Genomic DNA, 20,282 nt, shown 5'->3' with positions numbered 1-20,282 from the left:
ACTTTGTCATTTATATAGGTTGTTATTTTAGTCAATAAATAATGTTTACGTTCACATTTACTTGCATGTAGTTTTCGTTATGCCTCAGCTGAGTAGACTGAGTCCTGTTCCAGTCATTCTGTTGGGTGCACTTTCTTTGGATTATATCGAGGTTCAGAATAGTACTTTACTGCCTGCTGGAATTCGGAATAATGGAAGTTATTCCGAGTTCTTTCAAGTAATGGAAAACTGGCAGATATAGAGTTATCATACCTGCCGCCAAATCGCTTCAATCTATCTGCAATATTGCCGTATTTTGGATCCGTAACTTAACCAGGTTTACTGTGAGTTTGCATAATGCTGACAGCTACGATTTTCTTAAGCATGATATATCAGGCCCTCTTGAGTTCGAATAGGCAGCGTAAGGGGTTCTCACACAGCTGCCGATCTCCCTAATAATCACGTGTTACGTGACGGTCGCGGAATAACAGCATGTTCCACATTCGCCACTAGGGATGAGGGCGGCGCTGGTGAACGCGCACAGGCTTCGGTTACAGTCCACATGTATACCCAAGAAAGCAGAAGGTTGAACAGCCGTCGATGGAGCTCAGCTGGAAGTGCACTGGACGCGACACACACACATACATACATACACACATACATACACACATACATACATACATACATACATACATACATACATACATACATACATACAAGCTTTATCTTTCGAGCCGTTTCATTTAGGGACGTCCAACAATCAATATCGCTGTCCTTCGGTAGACTTACTTTCGAAAGAAATGAGAGAAGAGTTCATTGCTGCTTGCTTGCGCGTGATGGTTAAGGCCACGCGACGACCGTTTGTTTTGATCTCAGTGCCTGCGAGTACCACAGAATCTGAGAAATTCAGAAAAATATTTCTGTAATATTGCCCCACTGCCTTTCATCGAAGCCCGATTAGAGCCACCTTGGTACATGTCCCCCTTAGCGCTTCATGTTGTCAACAGGCACATAGTTTGACCATATAGACCAGCCTCACCAGCGTGGTGCCTTTTGCTTTGCACCTACGATGTCGGTACTACGCACGTCGTCACACCCCAGCTCTGGAACCCAGGCAGCACAAACAATTAGTTCAATATTGGAACTGTGCTGATAATGGTAGACCCTACACAGGGTCAGCGCAGTACATATGGTACCAATATTGGGCCGATGTGGCGTGTGCCTGGAAATCGAGCAAATACAATAACGGGGAACATTATTGCGACTTCTTGATGCGCTCCGTTTTGCGCTTTATTCCTGCACCCTAAACTGGTCCTGCCATCAGTAGTTAATTCTAGTTCACTTTCATATGGTGAAGGTTTCTTTTTTTTTTTGTGAGCGCAGGCGAACATACTTTAATGATTTGCAAAGGATGCATTGGTAGCTTGTTCACTTTCTCATCTCAGTCGCTTTAAAGTCAGACGTAACATGATAGCTGCTCAGTAAATTCTACCAGCTTTATACTGTAGCGTCAGTCAGCGCACGTAGCATGACATAATGCTATAGCGGCTGTTTGACAATATCTCTGATAGCCATATTAGACTTTAGGCAGATGTTTACGATGCAGAGCTCAGTGCTACAAGTGGCTTGTTCGGCATTCCATGTGAAATTGTTCCGCGTTGTAGCAGACGAATTTCGCAACCATGTCGACGAAAGTCCGGCCGCCGCTGCTCACGGCAGTCGGATTCCAGCCTGCCAAAGGATGAAAACATTTATTTCTACATTGTAACTTTACTGATGGGCCATTCTTTTTTAATCGCGCTATGCTCACGATGTGAAGGCATTCCTTAACCAACGAGAGAAATGGCTGGCTGCCGAATAGCAAGGGCCGCATATGTGCGCAAGGCAAGCGCCTGCATGACTCAATTTCAAACCACTCGTTCCCGGAGAACTCCAGGTGATGGTCTCAGTAAGGCTTGAACAGCCACGAAAATATATCATTCCCCAGGACAATGTAAGTTCTTGAAAATCTGAGGAAGCACCATGCGCGCTCGGCGTCAACTCAAGAATGTCACTGGAGGGTTTCTAAGAAAGAACTGCGAACAGTTACTGTCATGCACAATCACGCCCTTTGAATCGCCAGCAGGTCAACATTTTTTTTGAAAAAAAAAAAAAAAAGAAGAAAATGTCTATTGCCATATAATGGAGCGCCAAAGGGGGTGAACCGAAATTTCAGCTTTAAATTATCGCTTGCACGCGTACACCTTATCTGCCCTTTCACTGGAAGTTCATTCAGCGGTTTCAAATTTGCATCCCGTATATTTTAAAAAACGCGATTCCAACTATCATGAAAAATAAATAAAGGCAATTTCTCCGCAAATTTTCAGAGACGTCAAGCATAAAGAAATGCTTTTGTTGAGAAACCGACCCTTTCCAAAGAAAAAAAAAAAAAGAACTCGGGAAGTTGCAAAGATAATGGGCGAATTTGGCTAGTCGAGACTATTCGGCTTCAGGACACATGTTTTGCTAAGCTAGGAAGTAAATAGCTTATCGGACAATGCCTCCTGAGCCCAAGCAGGTGCACTCGATCGGCCAAACCCATTCCTTGGACGTAAACACCATGACTCATGTTAAAGTCAGCTTATCTCTTGCAACGTTCAGTTGAACCAACGTGCTCTTGTATGCCTGTAACATGGCTGGAAAATCCCGGAGTTGTAGAATGCATGTGACTTCATTTTTGCATTCATGACGAAATGCTTAAAAAATGGTTTCGATTGGTACAGGCTGATGCCAAAGCATTCTTTGTTACAAAGTAAAACTCATATTAAAGAACATTATTTTCTTCTAAATATGTGTAGAACATGTAAATAGAATAAAAACCGGTTTAGGCAGAAACTTCCCAGAAAAAAACAAACAAAAGAAGCCCCTGTAAGAAAAGGCCCTCGATAAAGCACCCCCCAGGAGAAGACGGCCCGAAGCCAAATATTTCACTTAAGAATGAATTGTTTAGGAACTCACTTTGCAAAAAAAAAAAAAAAAAAAAAAAAAAAAAAAAGAAACTTCTGGTCCCCAGTTCTCCGGCTCTTTAAGCACTCAATAACACAGGTCTAATCAGTTGGGTAATATTACTTATTAAGAAACGCGCAATATGCTGGCCAAACTCGGTTTTTGAGAATCACCAATGGTAGGAGGGGCCACTGGAAGAACATCGCAGGTGCTCTGGCTATGGGCGTCAACCCTTTCGGTAGCGACCGCGTAGAATTCTTTCCACTGTCGCGGTGGCGACCAATATGATATAATAGAGACGGCAGGCCCAGACTTAACCGGTCGTTAACCTTGGCCATCGGAAGTGCACCGCGTCCGGGCGACCGGGTGGATTCCCATTTGAAACGGGGTGGTGATAGTCATCACCATGATTAACCTTTCTTTCTTTTTTTTTTACTTTGAACATTCGCCAACTCTAACGAAGTTCCTTTTAGGGCCGGGTTATCTTTAAATACCCGTGTTTAATTTTGATTGCACTTCCACATGTCCCCTCCCTGCTATTTATCCACCAACCTTCCAAACGTCTTTTGCTTACATCTACCGCCGATTCGTTCAGGCTTCCTTTTTTACTTCAAAACTCCAGGGCCTCGGCTAGAGTGACTATGCACGCATCGATATCTGGATAGATACTGCCATACTCCAGTATTAGATGTTCCATTGTTTCTGGGTATCTACCGCACATAGCACAAATTTCATCTTCTTGATTAAAATTTCTTATGTAGCTTCGGGTTTTAAGACGTCCTGATCAAGGTTAAAAAAGAAGGCCTCTGCTTCTTGAGTTGTCATAGAAGGTTTTCTTTTTAACCCGAGCTTCCATTTTCTATGTATTTCTAGGGTCGGCTTCTCTCACATTGAATTATTGCAGTTTTTAGCATCTGTGTTCTTTAACTGTCATTTAATGTTGTTCATTCTCCGTCCTATATTCCTCCATACTTACTGGTTAGTTTTTCTGGTCCTTTTCTGCCACTGTGAGTCAATGCCCTTTCGGTATAAGTATTTAAAGGCTTTAGCTGCCCACATAAATTCGGCCATTTTCCTGAGGCGTTCTTCGTACAATATTTTGCTCTCAGCCTCTCGTGCCTCGAAAGACACGCATTTCATGTCGATTCGTTTGCAGTTTGCCGTGGGCTCCAAGTGCTAACCTTCCCACAGATCATTCTTTATTTCTAACCTCGTCTGGACTTTTGCCCTTAAGCACAAAGCCGCGTTCCCGAAGGTAAGCTGTTGTACCATTATTCCTTTCCAGATACCTTCAAGTACTTCATATCTGCTGTACCACTATAATGCCCCGTGCTTCATTATCGCTGCGTCCCTTCGCCCTGGTGGCCTGTTGACGTTTTTCCTCGGTGTCCTGAATCTGTTCTTGCTCCCTATAATTTCTCTTACCCAGAGAGCTTATACGGCTCCATAATTTTTTAGCGGCCTCTTTAGTTGAGTCGCGCATTTCGGTCATCCTGCGATCGGTGTGCTGTTTCATTTTACTTTGCCCCGGTATCTGCACTTCCGATTTCTTCTGCCTATAGGATTCCCATTTTATGTCTATTTCAACTTAAGATAGGGGCGCTTTCTTAGCTTCTCTATGTTCTCTAGAAGTAACCCGTCTCCACTCGGCTGCCTGTTTAATTCCACTACCACACCAGCTCCGAAGAGCGCTCCTACGTTTCCAACCATGTGACTCTTATTTGTCGAACTTTTGTACGGATGTATCATGCTTATTTATTATATTACCACACCTCCATGAGGTGTTTCTTTATCCTTTACTTAATTCCCGATGCTATTAGCGCTAGTTGTTTGTCAGTTAAATTAGCGTCTGTTCTTTGTGCTTCCTGGTTAGGTTCGGCCAGGTGTCGCATTTGCAGGCTAATACGTTTATGGTCACTTCCTAGGCTGTACGCGCCTTCCTCATCTAATTGCATCATTGCGAGCTTATTGCAGATTCCTGGTGACATCAAGCAGTAATCAACAGTCGTTTGTCTATTCCGGAATTCCACGGGATCGGGCCTTCACATTTCCTTAATATATTGACAATAATTATGTTTAACTACTCACAGATTTCTAGAATTACCTTCCCTTTGTCGTTAGTGTATCCATCAAGATCATCAATGTGTCCATACATAATACGCGATAAAATTATCTCGGCCCCGTCTCCAAGCTATTTGATATCTTCATTGTGACGTTTAACTAGATCCCTGCTTTCCTCTTTGAATTTGCTCCCTGTTCATAAATAGGCTACCCCTAGCCATACCCTTTTACCTGATATTGATCCTGAAACCCAGACATGTTCTTTGCAAGCTGGTTTTACCCTTTACCAATTGGTCCCCTAGTGTATCAGCATACCAACCCCACCACCCTTTTTCTCTGTTGTTGTTCTGTTGCACCCTTCTCAAACATAGCCTTGCATAGCCGGGTGGTTCTGCCATGACCCTGTGGTGGGTCTCGCACTTAGCATATACAACGACTTCACCATCCCTTAACTGCTATCAAAATTCTCACCATTTTGCTCTCCTACTTCCGCTTTGTATGTTTATGTAATGAATAATGGGGTTAAATTTATTTTCCTCAGCTTTCTTCCGACGCCTTCCTCTGGTCGGTTGGTAGGCGTTGTTCTCCAGCCTGACATTTTCTGCTTCACTGTGATGCCCTACGCTCGGAAATCTCGCGGATCTTCTAAAAAAGCTACCGTAGGACCTGCCAGCTCGCGAGCATATCTCGGCGCCCACCTTTTCCTTGAAATGGATTCCGCCAAGGCCTGCTCTACGCACTTCCCTGTTGATATCAGTTACCTCAAAATGCAATTCTCGGCTTAATTCTCAAGTTTCCTTTGTGATCCTAGCTACTAGCATTCCGATCTCCGGTTTCTTTCCGAGCACCTCTGGCACTGGGCATGCAACTGCATACTAGTCTTCCACTCTCTGTGCAACCGCTCCACTATATTCTCGCCCCTTCACGGTTCAGAACAACATTCACTCCCGCTGCCACAATGATCATGCTGAGCTCTACAAATTTATCACAGTTCCTCTTTCGTTATGTGTAGCACATGGCTTAAGGCAGCTTAAGGTCTTTCCGGCAAACACCCCGATCCCAACTCTGCTATCTTATTTCACCACTTCTCTGATTGCTTTCCGCACTTCTTCACCGCCGTTTGAGTCACCGCCGATTAACACCAGCTGTCTACTCATTCTCTCCCTCTCTTCTTCCGGAAATTGTTCGCAGCCCACGTTCTGGCGCGGTTTACATGCCCCTTCGTCTACTCCCTCCACCGAAGATTTAAAGGGATCCGCTCTGGTATGGTCATAGCCTCCTTTTATAAAGGAGGCTATGGTATGGTGTCTGTTGCCCACAGATAACCTTGCCCTTTCTATGCCCTTTTGAACTCTGTCCCTTTCCTGCTCTGTTTCTTCGCCATTATCTGTCCCGAAGCGCTACTCACCACGGGGAGCACGCTTTTCGATTTCTAAGACAGGGTCTGCCATTTGTTTTCTCCATACCGGCCACTTGCCTCCTCAGCCTGTCATTTTTTCGCGCTTTTCAGCTCCAGGTGCCTTTCTATGCCATCAAAACGTGACACCAGTGAGGCATTCCCACATGACCTCTTCCTAGGCGTTCGTTCGCACAGTATGCAAAATCAGCCACCTGAACTGCTTCTCCGCCTTCATTATCGTTTTGCACCGCGTGTCATAAAAAAATCACCCGCATCTTATATTCCATTTATCTACGCTTTATCTAGCAAAAAAAAAAAAAAAAAGAAATCAAAACAAAAAACAAGGGTGCTGTCAATGGGGCCGCTGTTGAAATACCAGATCACACCAGGACTGTGCACAACGCAGGTCATTTCATGAAACATCACACTACAAAACAGTTCGACCAGTGATGTAGAAGGACAGAGAGATCCAGAAAGGCCCTTGCCATCTGCGAATTATTTTCTGCTACCATCAGTATTTTTTTTTATGAACGCCCCGCATCAGTAAGATGTTTCGCCGTTCGGCCACTTTACATCATAAGGGTGAACGCTTTATCATGTAATATTGCAGCGAGTCACAGGGAAACGCAATCTGCGCATTAATTATAGCACGAAAAAAAAAAATAACGTTGAAATTAAGCACACACTAGGTTGAAGCGGACATTACAGGTGTAAAGTAAGATCAGTAAAAGCTGACGATGGTAAAACCAATTCATTACGGATAATCCAGGCATCAGGCGAGGCGAAGCTTGACGTTACAGTACATTTGACGGCACCCATTTGGGGACATTTTTTCCTATTTCGCAAATGGGAACTTTTCTTGCGGGTGCGTTTTTACCAGAATCCTAGAAATCATTTAGGTGTACTCAAAAGCAATTAAGGCATGCTATGAACGTAATTGCGGACATATAAGGATATCTCGGTGGGAAAGTTGGATTTAACATAGGCGCAGTTCATGCTCCATTGTGCGGTTGAGGAAGTGTAAAATTTGGTGCCGGATGATATTAGCGCAGTGCGGTTGTAAGTAACAACACTGTTTGTGGTACTGTTCACAGGTTCTACTGCTTCCGAAAATGACGCCTGCAGTGCACGGTAGAATATGGCGGCTGTGCGTACTGCCACTGCGGCCAGCTTCCGCCGCCGCTTGGATGAAATAATAAAAGCGTCTGTTTTGAAATGCGATTGTTTTCATAAATCATTTCAATATTTCGTCGTTTCCTTTACTGCATAATGCAGCACAGGCACCGAAGAAAACGAGGAAATACTATCACTAGATTATCCCTTTTCTTTCACAAGGAAATAACATTTCACGCTTGACTTAATGGCCATTACAAGATTAAAGACAATAAAGCAAGAAATGCAAGCAAGGGCTAAGCTTTGAAGATGTTATTTTAGGTAAATACAGCGCATCGGACGTCGCTGTGTCGTTCCTTTCCTACTTGTCCCATCCCATAACTTTAGTTTAGTAAGCATAAGTTTAGTACCCATAACTTTATTTATGGGGAATAAAAAACTGTTTGATGATAGATGCAGAGGAAAACCACCTCCTTGATGTCAGCACTGTACTTATCTATCCCCATTGTCTCCCCTTCCCTTCGGTTTCTGGCTAGCGTTCAGAAAGCAGTAGACAGACTGCGACACATGGCTTCTTGCTAACACGAGGTCAATTAAACTGATTCCTTCCTGTTGATCCCAGCAAGTCCACTTGCTTATCTCTCACACTGGTCCTTGCTTTTGTCAACCAAGGGAAGCAGGTGGCCTTCTTAACTCTAACCTTTTGTGCATTCCTCGCATTACTCATGGCTATTAGTGTAGCGTACCACTGAAACGCCATTGTGGAATTGAGGGCACGAACATCTGTCCAGTGTTCTCTTTAGGTTCTAGATTTTTCAGAAATTCGCGTAGAGCGCGGTGGAGAAGGCCCTTGACCAAGTAGTAGGCATGACCTCCTTTCCACAAGAACAGCCAATGAGATAACGATGCCGGGTTCCTAGTGAGACCGTGCAACCGGTATTTAAGGAGCGACACATCTCTTGGCTTGACATTCTCAGCTCGGACGTCGTCTAGTGCTGTGGCCGGTGACCTGCGAAAATGCACACTGCGATGCTTCCTCTGCTTACCGTCCTGCTGTTGCACCTTGCGACCGTCAGTGGTGAGGTTATTTTCCGCCATCAATTTGCTGTTTTCTCGCGTGTTCGAAGTGTTGTGCTGTTTTTCAGCGTTCTAAGGTGACTTTTGTTTCAGAAAAATGTTTTTGCTGAGGAATGAACATAGTGTACAATATTTTTTAATTTTGCTTGCCCTTTCGCGTGAACCTCCCTTTTTGAGTGTAACATTTCTCAGGAGAGCGGCAACGAAAATGTACATTGGTACCTTTTCCTCTTAAACCTCCTGTTATTGATTGCTCTTTATTTTTATTGCTGATAACCTGGATACGTTGTTTTTGCTCTAAGGAATGTTATCATGGTTTTCAGAAACAATATATTCATTTTTGTCTATTTTTGCCACGAAGGTCGCTCTCAGCCACTGATTTTCTTTATATCTTTTTGCGTCTCCAGCCTACAGCGTTCACTTCAACCTAAGTTCGGAGCACCCGTTGGACGTAGTCGAATCTAGCCGATCCCTGCCCATGTCCCTGCTGCCTGTGGTTCTAGCTCTGGCCGGGCCAGCCCTTGCCTTGGCAATTGGAACGCTGAAGCCCGTTCTTCTGGCTCTAGGGCTACTCTACCTGACCTTGTTCGGGCTCGCGTATGTCCCCTTCGTCGGTGACCTACTGGAGTCGGGCTTCCGCACCTTCTACATGGATGCTGAGGCTCCTGGCTTTGTAGACGACATGCTGCGCGCAGCTGGGCTGAACACGGAAGTGTGCCGTACGCGAGCAGCCTGCGAGATCACGGAAGAGGCCGTGCGCAAGTACCCCACGACGGCCGCCATGCTTCGATCTCTGACCGGTGCCGTGCAGGCTCAAGGGAACAACGAAAGCATTCTTAAGGGTCTGCTCGGAGGACTGTCGGGGCTGGGCTGTGAATCACTGTACTCAATGTGCACGCATTCTATATTCGAAAAGCTTTTCAAGAGCCTGTCTTGAAATTTGGCATTTGTATATGTTATTGTTTTTGTTAATAAATAATGTTTACGTTCACATTTACTTGCATGTAGCTTTCGTTATGCCTCAGCTGAGTAGACGGAGTCCTGTACCAGTGATTCTGCTGGGTGAATTTTTTTAGATTACACGGAGCTTCGGGATGGTACTGCCTGCTAGAGTTCGGAATAATTGAAGTTATTCCGAGTTCTTCAAGGTAATGGAAGACTGGCAGTGACAGAGTTATGAAGCCGGCCTCCAGTTCGCTTGAAACTATCTAAAACATTGCCGTATTTGTGAATCCTCAACTTTACTAGGTTTACTGTGAGTTTGCGTGGTGCTGACAGCCATCATTTCCTTAAGCATGATATATCAGGCCCTCATGTTGGGCTCACATACTTGATCATAACGTAATATTTTTACTTCAGTCACCGTACCCCAAATTGGTCTTTCCTGGACCAGCTTTTCTCCTAAAGCCTGGAGGGATGATATATGCAATGGCCTTCGCAAAAAGAAGTTCGAGAGTGCGATGTTACAATAGCTTCCTGTCTTGTCGTTAGCTCATGACTTGAAGGAAGCAGCAGTCTTCTAAATGCACTGCCAGGTTGATTCTTTTCAGTGTAGGGAGTTCGTACGTTGAAAAGCTGTAATTTACAGTCAAAGCAGATTTTTCTGGCCGATCGTATTTGGCTGTGCTAAGAAAAAATTGAGGTTTCCTGCTCGATTTTTTTCGTGCCGCTTCACCCCCTTCGTTCACTTCAACAAGGTATGGTATACGACGGTGGAGCTCATTCAGCTGAACCTACTCAGAGCATTAAAGTTGCCAATGAAAGTTAGCATCGCTTGTTACAAATCGTGTCATTGTACACCACCAGAAGATGACTCACCTTTACGCCATTGCAGTTGGCTCCAAGCAGGCCTGTGTTTTTGCAGGGCTGTTAACTTCAAGGCGTGTTCAGCACCTGACTCACGTCTTTCCTTTCTTCTCGATTTAATATTTCTTTCTTAGCTGCACTGCCTTTTTACACTTTAGCGTTGCGATTAGGCAAATTTACCACAATATCCTGTGTGAGTCTTCCCCTCCTCACGCGCCGAAATTGCCGGGGAATTGTGGGCTTGGCCGCTATCTTGGAACGGCACCGAAATTGAAGATGGCGACGAAAAAGTTTTCTCGCAAGAAAAGAAAAAATAGAGCGTTTTAATCATAAAGTTAATTTGTTTTATTTTCTCTGATCAGGCTTAAAGCTGCGCGCCGAGAGTCTGCGATGCGCTGCCTAGTATTCTCCGTACACTGCTGACACAGGCTGATCGCTGGGGTATTTAAACATGTTAGAATTTGTCTCATTTTATTTCCGTGTTAACTACTGCCTGGATAGCGATTGACTGCTCTTAAGCTCAATCGCATCGCATGTTTTGCTCGCGGTGCTGATACGAGACCAGCCGTCAGCCTTTGGGCATCTCTGCATCTGGCAAGTCGGCGCCGCATAGGAGCCGTTTTTTGTTTATGATGCTTTTGAGAGTTGAGACTAGGTCTGATCCTAGGAGTGGAGGGGCTCGCCAGTGTTGCCTTGATGCGGGCGATGGGGCGGGGGATGCTTTTCCGGAACGGTGCGGAAATGTGAAATTACTAGTGGAGGGAGGGGGGGGGGGGGCACTGGCTCGGCATTTCACAGTATGACATATGGCACGCCGTCATTTTCGTATCTTTCTTTTTGTCTTATTTAAAAAGAACCCAAGCACAATCTTCAAGCTCTCCGTGCTTCAGCAATCCACTGTACTTTGCAGGTGCATTATTATCTACTGCGCATGACACGTGGAAAATAAACCTTGTAAAGGACGACGTACACACGACCTCGTTATCTAGGGCAGGAAAACTCGGTGAGTCGATAAACGACAGCCGGAAACATGGCGGCTGGCAAAAATTAAAAAAATCCAAATAACCGAAGCACATGGGGCAGAGCCTTGGAGAAAAGTTTTAGTGCCCGTTCCCTACAGTCGGTTGCTTATAAAAATTTTCGGCTACGCAAGAAAAAAAAACAAACGAAAACGGTGAAGAGAGAAAAGCAAGATCACTGCTGCTGCTGTAGTTGCTAAAGAATTTCTTCGCTGTTCGTGTTTTTTCCGCTGCTCCAAACTTTGCAGATAGTCACTGTGCACTGTTGAAAACCTTCCACAAGGCTATAAAAATGCTTGCTGTGGGCGTTTCCTACTCTATTATTATTTTTTTCAGCATCACTTCCGAGCTGCAACTTTTCAGGACAGTGGCCACGTCAATGTTTGCAGTACTTCATTTGCAAATAAAAAAAAAATCGTGTCCTTGCTTTGTATTTGAATTTGTACAAATGCCTGTAGTCATCAATTTTCGAAATGACACTAATTTGGGGTATGTAGAGAAAATTTGGCGGCATTTGCTTTCTCTTTAGCTAGTAATATTTCATTACTTCGCAATGTCCATATTGTCTATCTTTTCATATATGTTGCTCTATGAAGTATACTGCTGTTTAATATAAAATAGCCGAGACCTGTTTGCTGTACTGTGATATTGATAAGGTATTAGTTGCCGTTGCTTTTGTTCATCATAAAAATAGTGCTGAGAAACTTCACATGGGATATTTCGGGACTCCGAATAACGAGAACCTCTGTCCAATGGTTGATCGCCAAAACAAACGACAGGGGCTGAATATAGGCCTGCAGACGTTAATTGCTGCTTTTTCCTTCTGCATAGTTGTTATGGTTAGACGACGGCTATTTGTGTTCCCTTCGTCCGGGCACGACACAGACCGTAAACGAGGCCACTGCCATTAAGCTCGGGCACGTACTACATTCTTGAAGGTGCACTTCGTTACATTCGGAAATTCTAGTCTGCGAATACCGCAGAATGTGAGGAATTTAGAAAAAGATTATTTAGAGCCCCGATTTACTGTAACTTTTACCCACTGCCTTTCATCGCTCGACTAGAGCCGGTTTGCTACATGTTGCACTTACTGCTTCGCATTATCAGCTGACACATGCTTATCCCTCTAGACCAGGTTTATCCCTGATTATTGATGTCTCGAGCTCTGCACATTAATTCTATACCGGAAACCGGTCCAAATGCCCGTAGTGAAGGAGATTTTCGAATGCAGACCAACGGACTTTCCGAGGTTTGCAAAGGATACATTGACGGCTTCTTCGCCTTTAGCAAGGCAGCGCTCTCAGATTTCAGTCGCTGCATGTAAATGCCAGTGCTAGATGCCGACCTAAAGGCGGATACACATGCGCGAAAAGCGAGTGCGATTAGCTGCGGCGCCGGCGCGCCGTTGCGAACGCAACGTCCGATCGCATGCTCTTCGTGTGCGTCCAACCAGGTAGATGCCAATGGCTGGTCGCGTGCGGCAAACGCACCGACGGCCGGCGACAGCCAATGCGTGTGCGAACAGCGCCAACGACGCAGTGACTTAAATGGCTTGTGCTGTAAGGTGCTGGTCATCACCGTTAGGGTGGCTAGCCACCCCAACGCCGTGCTGTCGGAGCCTGCTAGCGCTGCGAACGGAGATGGCTTCTGCCTGCCGACAACGTGGGAAAAATATTTTATATTATCGTTTCCTGGTGTGTACATAACAAGTCATTGGATGAAGGACTTTCAATAACCTGCAGACTGTGAACATTGTTGGGCAATACTGAAGCGCTGTTACGAGTGATAGCGGCGACACAAGCGAGCCTTTTCACACAGCCACTCAAATGCTGCTACACGGTGCGATTGCCTGGCGTCAGTTAGCTCTGCTGTTGAAAGAGTCGCGCAAATCGATCTTATGTTCATTTTGTTATTAGCTGGGCTTCCCAGTATAGTGGTGGCGAAATTCGAACCTTTATTACAGCGTTGGCTTGTCCCGAAGTGCGGCCCTCGCTGCCTCCTCGATGCGACAATGGCAATGCCTACGCAGTCACGGAGCAGTGCTCTTCGTCGTCCGGAGCGTCCGCGGAGGGCGCCGTTGCTGAAAGTACGTACTTATGTAAGCGTGCAGTTTTTTGCGCGAGTATTGTATACAATCCTTTAGACAACATTGCTGTTGTAGCTTTTCTTGTACAAACGTGGAGTTCATCAAGCCAAGCAACGCTCAGAAATGCTGCGCAGTGACACCGGCCAACGTTTATAAATACTGACACCGGCTGTGGGCGGAGCTTGAGGGGAATTCGCTCGCCGCACACGCAGTGCTTCGTGTGTGACGGCAGTTCGCAAGCGGCGTTCTGTGCGGCATGTCGGCCAAGTTTTCGCACATGTGTCCCCTACTATACTTCTACACTGACCGTACTGTAGTGTTAGCTAGTGCACCACAGAAGAACACAAGACTGTAGCGGCTGTTTGGCAATATCTCAGACGGCCAAATTAGATTTTATGCGGTGCATGCAACGTCGCCAACGCAGCATTTAGCGCGAGAGGGGGTCAGTTCGGCATTCCAAGTGAAATTGTTCCTTCGTATCGACGTTCTGCGCGCCGCTGCTTACGGTCGGCCGGATTTCAACCCACCAAGTGCTGCCTAGGGATTTTCAGATTATAACTTAACTGAAGGCACCAAAAGTTTTAATCCGGCCACACCCATTATGTGACGGCATTTCTGAAGAATAACGGGAGTGAATTGCATGGCTTCTGAATGGCAAGGGTCGAACATGCGTGCAGTTGAAAGGCTTGCATGACACGTTTCCAAATGATTCGTTCGCGAAAACTTCCAGGTGAGTTTCTCAATAAGGCTTGCACAGCCACGAAAAGGTATAATTCTACAGGATAATAAAAGTTTTTGAGAAGCGGACAAGGCTATGTGCGTTCGCGGCGCCAAGTCAATAATATTGCGGGAGAGTTCCTATAGGTAAAGGTGCAGAACAAGTACAGTAATGTGCTACCACGCGCTTAGAAGTCGCTAGCAGGTTTACAGTTTTTTGTTAATAAAACAAAATTGGTTGGTTGGTTTGTGGGGTTTAACGTCCCAAAGCGACTAAGGCTATGAGAGACGCCGTAGTGGAGGACTCCGGAAATTTCGACCACCTGGGGTTCTTTTACGTGCACTGACATCGCACAGCACACGGACGCTCTGCTATTAAATATATTTTCGAGGGTGGTTGACTAACTCTTCGGCTTTCATTATCAGTTAATTATCTGTTTCATTATCGCTTGCGCGTGCAGCATGCTCACCGTTAGCTGCACTCTCACATGTGCAGTTCATTGAGCGGTTTCACGTTTTCCATCCCGTTTATTGTTCAAAAAGTGGTTACAACCATCGTGAAAATTAAGTAAGGGTAACTTCTCCGGACACGTTGGGTGACGTCCTGCACAATTAAATACTTTCGTTGAAGAAGCAACCCTTTCAACAGCAAAAAATAACTCTGTTTCGAAGATAATTCGTCAATTTCGCTAGCCACAATTTTGTCGGTTCCAGCGTTCATGTATGTTAAACGAGCCGATAACTAGCTTATCGGACGATGCCTCCTGGGCCCAAGCATGCAGGTGCATTCAATTGGCAGCGCTAAACCTTTCTGTGCAAACACCATGGCTTATGCGAAAGTCAGCCTGTCTTTTGTAACGTTCACGTGAACCATGTGTATGCCTGTAGCATGGCGGGACATTGTCGGAGTTATAGGGTGTGGATGTGAATTTCTATTTTCGCGTTTATGATAAAATGCTTATTAAGCGGCGTCGTTTGCCACAGGTCAATGACTAAGCTAGGCGCCTTTTTACAAAGTAACGAGCCTACAATGGCGAATTGTTTCCGTCCAGAAATGCCTGAAGCAGCAAACAGCAAAAGAAAGCAAACATATTTAGTTGTACTCAGAAAGCAATTAACGGATGCTATGAAATTGATTGCGGAGATATAAAGATAACTTCTGCCGACGAACGAGTTGAATCTGATGCAATTCATGTTCCCACTGTCGGGTCTGGATGCTGTAAATGTTGGTGCCGGTTGACATTTGCTCAGTGCTGTAGCAACCATCAAGACAGTTTCTGATAGTCTTCACAGGTTATACTCTCTTCTGAAATGACCTCTGCGGCCCAGCGCAGAAGGCAGTTTTGCGCATTGCCGCTGCGGCCAGTTCCCGCCGCCGTCTAAATGGCACATTAAGAGTGTCCCCTTTGAAACAGGGTGGTGGCTATTGCCACCGATCGGTTTTTTTCGTATATTTCAAATAATTTTTCTTACTATCGGTTAAATATTTCGTCATTTTCATTAAAAATTCTTTTCTGGACGCACGCGCGGCCTCCGCTTGCGTGACCGTCGCTCCGAAGTTAGATGCGTTGGAAATAACGCAACGCAGGCGCCGAAGTGAACAAGCAAATACCGTCTGTTGCTTATCGCTTTTTATCTACACTTAAAGAATATAAAGAAAGAAAGAAAGAAAGAAGGGCGCAGCAGTGGCGTAGCGGTAGAACATCCGCCTCGCATGCAAGAGGACCGGGGCTCAAATCCCGGTGCCGCGCAATTCTCCACCGGATAAAAAAAAAAAAAAAATCCGCGTGTCGATGGAATTGCATAAACAGGTTTGGGGTGCGACCTGATGCCGGTGAATACCTCCGGCAACGCACTCCCTCACCAGAACAGGAGTTGGCCACCCTGGTGCAGTAATTGGCTGCAACCTCCTATGATAAGCTCCATAAAACCCCGGCCCTCAGTCACCAGCGGCTGCGGAACAACTGACCACGGCGGCGGTCAGACGTGTGACGCAGCAGGGGGTGCTAAGAAAGCCTGGCTCCGCTGGACAGGCCGCCATTGGAAACTGACCCTGGCAACGTTTAATGCTAGAAGCCTAGCTAGTGAAGCTAGCTTAGCAGTGCTGTTAGAGGAACTAGAGGGCATGAAATGGGATGTCATAGGGCTTAGTGAGGTTCGGAGGCCGAATGAGGCATATACTGCACTGAAGGATGGGCATGTACTGTGTTATCGAGGCTTACCAGAGAGGCGGCAACTAGGAGTAGGTTTCCCTGTCAATAAGTATATAGCGGGTAATATAGATTAATTCTATAGTATTAATGAGAGGGTTGCAGGCATCGTAATTAGGCTTAATAAGCGGTATGAACTGAAGGTTGTACAGGCCTATGCACCTACATGTAGCTATGATGACCAGACAATTGAAAGTTTCTATGAAGATGTAGAATCGGCAATGGATGGATGGATGGACTAAACTTTAATGTCCAACAGATAAGGTGATCTACCCACCCCCCGACACGCAGGTCAAGGGGCGGGTGCCGCCGCCTCAGAGGCAGGCCGGGAGGTCTTGGGTCCCAGCAGCCTCTTCAGCCAGTTGGACGAGTAGGAGCTGGAGCTCAGGGTCCGAGCTGCACAGCAGGGTCTCCCAGGTGTCTCTACAGCCTATATTGTTCGTCCTCCTGGGAGAATACGGGCATTCCCATATTATGTGGTCGAGGGTCCCTCTCGCCCCACAAAGATTGCACTTGTCACTCCTAGCCTCAGGGAACATGTGGTTCGCCAGAACCGGGTGCGGATATGTATAAGTTTGCAGTCGCCTCCACGCCACTGCTTGTCTGCTGTTTAATTTCGGGTCTGGTGGGGGTACCAGTCTACGATCCAATCTGTAGTGCTGCGTGATCTCCCCATATTTTAGCAAGCGCTCTTCGCTTCCTCGGTCATCAAGTGGCCCTGTAGCGGCTCGGCGGTAGAGATCTCGAGCCAGCTTGTGGGCCGCCTCGTTGCCGGGGACGGCCTCGTGCGCAGGAGTCCAAATTATTTGAATTTTCCTATCCAACTTTTTCTGGCCTAGGATTCTGGCTGCTAAGGGCGAGATCCTGCCCTTGCTAAAATTTTGTATGGCAGTTTTGCTGTCACTTATGACAAACTTCGCTTCCGTTCCGACGCAAGCTAACGCGATCGCCGTTTCCTCGGCTATTTCTATGCTCCGCCCGCGCAAAGTGGCAGCTGTCACGGGATTGCCCCGGCCGTTGACGACCGTTGCTACCGTGAAACTGCCACCACCTCCCGCCGCGTCTACATAGGCCACTTCATGTTCCGAAATTTCGCCGAATTTAATTTCTAATGCTTCGGCTCGTTTTTTCCTCCTGTCCTTGTTATATTCCGGGTGCATGTTTTTTGGCAGCGGGGGAATCACCAAATTTTGTCTGACTTCTCCAGCTACCTCCACCTTGACCGTGGGACCCCTATCCAGATTTATTCCAACTTTCGTCAAAATGACTCTTCCTGTCTTCGTGGTGCTAAGTCTCTCAATTTGAGAGGTTCGCACCGCTTCCACAAGTTCTCCCCATGTGCTGTGTACCCCTAGAGCCATCAGTCTCTCTGTGGATGTGCATATGGGCAGTCCCAGCGCTCTTTTTACGCATTTTCTCATTAGAGACTCAATTTTTTCTTTTTCCACCGCTTTCAAATCTAGATACGGCGTTGCGTAGCTCACTCGGCTGAAGATGTAGGCCTGTATCAGTTTCATCAAATTTTTTTCCTTTAACCCTCGGCCTCTGTTGGCCACCCGCCTAATTAGGCTCAGGGTCTGCATCGCGTGATTCTCCAGCCTCTTGATGGTCTCGCCATTATGTCCGTGTGACTGGAGAATCAAGCCTAAGATTGTGATTTGCTCGACTATTGGTACCTCGTTACCCGCCACTTTAATTTTGATCTCCGACGGTGCCTTGCACCTTAAGTGCTTCGGATTGTATATAAACAATTCTGATTTCTGCGGCGAGCACGCTAGGCCTCTCTCTGCCGCGTAATCGACTATAATGTCGGTGGCGGCTTGGAGCAGGTTTTCGACGCACGAATCACTTCCCCGGTTGACCCAAAGGGTGATATCATCCGCATATATACTAAATTTTAATCCTTCGAGCTTTGCCAATTGCTCGGGGAGTTCCCTCATAGCCACGTTGAAGAGTAGGGGGGACAGCACTGATCCCTGGGGCGTACCCTTACTCCCTAGCTATATTGCGGGGGATTCCAGCGTCTGGAACTTCATGCAGGCCGTTCTACCCGTCAGAAAGTCCCTGATGTACCGATATGTCCTGGTACCTACATTAATCTTGTTCAGCCCTTCCAGGACCGCCTCATGTTTTACGTTGTCGAAAGCCTTCGTGAGATCGAGCCCCAAAATTGCTTTCGCATCTTTAGACTTTGAGTCTATTATGTCATGTTTGATTTGGAGCATGACGTCCTGCGTACACAAGTGAGGACGGAACCCGACCATCTCATGTGGCCACAGATCACCCTGCTCCATGAAATTCATCAGTCTGGTCTGGACGACGTGCTCCATCAATTTCCCCACGCATGAGGTTAAGGAAATTGGTCGTAAATTTGCTAGTTGAGGAGGCTTCCCTGGTTTCGGTATTAAAATAATGCTTGCCGTCTTCCACTGTTGTGGGAGCTCGCCTTTTTCCCAACATTCCTGCATATACTCCGTTAGATACCTAATGGAGTCATCATCTAGGTTCCTGAGCATTTTGTTCGTTACTCCGTCAGGGCCTGGAGCCGACTTCGTTTTAAGTCTTACAATCTCCGCCCTCACTTCCGCTTCTGTGATGGGGGCGTCCAGCGCCTCGTTAGGCGCTCCACCATAGTCAGGAAGTGGGGTTCGTGAAGTTTCCCCCACATACGTCTCAATTAATTTGTTCATGAAATCGTCATCGTTCCCTTCGAAAGCGTGCCTCACTTTTGCCAATCTTATACCAGATTGCGTCTTCGAGTTGTCTGGGTCCAACAAGTGCCGGAGGAAGCTCCAAGTCTTGGAGAGGTTCATGCTCCCCTCCATTTCGTCACACTTGTTGTCCCAATTTTGTTCGCATAATTTGAAAGTATAGTCTTCGATTTCCTTATTATGTCGCGCAATCCTTCTTCTGAGGTTGCGGTTCCATTTCTGCTTTTTGAGGCGACGCTCCATGCTCTGCTTAGCTTCCCACATATGCAGAAGACGGCTGTCCGCAATCTCCGGGGCGTTATCACCTTCGAGCAATTTTGTTGCTTCTCTAACGTCCGATTTGAGCGCCGTCGCCCATTCCTCGATGCTTCTGATGGGTTCTAGTTCCTGAGCCCTCCTCATATCTCTAAATTCATCCCACTCAACGACGGCCGGTGCGCGAGCCCGGCGTGTTTTAACGCCTTTCCTCAGTGTGGAGACAATTATGTAGTGGTCGCTGCCAAAATTTTGATCCGAATTATGCCATTCTAGACCTTTTACGTTTGTCGAGAATGTTAGGTCTGGGGATGTATCCTTACTGACGCTATTGCCCACCCTCGTTGGGCTCTCGGGGTCCGTGTGCAAAGTGAGCCATAGGTCATGCGTATCCTCCCACAGCTGTCTACCTTTTGGGCACTGGTGCGGGTACCCCCATTCCTGGTGATGTGCATTAAAGTCCCCCACTATCAACAGTGGCTGGTTGTTTGAAAGTTTGAGGGCCTTGCGAAGCAGAGCTCTGAGCCTCACCTTCCTTTGCCTGGGTGAGCTGTATAAATTTAGAATGAATAGACTAGGGTCTTTCTGTTTTCCAGTTAAAACTTCTACAAACACGTTCTCGATCTCTCTCGACTCTAGATCGTGTTCAATGGCTGCAATGTTTCTTTTCACGAGTGTTGTGACCGAGGATTTCTCTCCCCTGCCACTATGAAATGACTGATATCCCGACAATTTTGCGGGCCCCCCGGTTTCCTGGAGAGCAATTGCCAATGGAGTCTCATCTAATAGCAAAAGGTACTGTTGCAGAATCGGCCGCTTGCGCCGGAAGCCGCGACAGTTCCACTGCCAGATTTGATTTTCATT

General features: G+C 46.4%; 1 protein-coding gene across 1 annotated transcript; it reads left to right on the top strand.

Moving 5' to 3' along the window:
* The first annotated feature begins 8,554 nt into the window (after positions 1-8,554).
* Positions 8,555-9,551, top strand: LOC146190488 (uncharacterized). Its single transcript, XM_084600177.1, has 2 exons — positions 8,555-8,615; positions 9,022-9,551. Exons 1-2 carry the CDS (start codon positions 8,555-8,557, stop codon positions 9,549-9,551), a joined length of 591 nt encoding a protein of 196 aa, XP_084456303.1.
* The last annotated feature ends 10,731 nt before the right edge of the window (positions 9,552-20,282 follow it).

Source organism: Amblyomma maculatum, chromosome 4 (assembly GCF_055883805.1).
Source record: "Amblyomma maculatum isolate TAMU_Amacu chromosome 4, ASM5588380v1, whole genome shotgun sequence".
Taxonomy (NCBI): domain Eukaryota; kingdom Metazoa; phylum Arthropoda; class Arachnida; order Ixodida; family Ixodidae; genus Amblyomma; species Amblyomma maculatum.
This window is presented reverse-complemented; position numbering and strand designations above follow the sequence as displayed.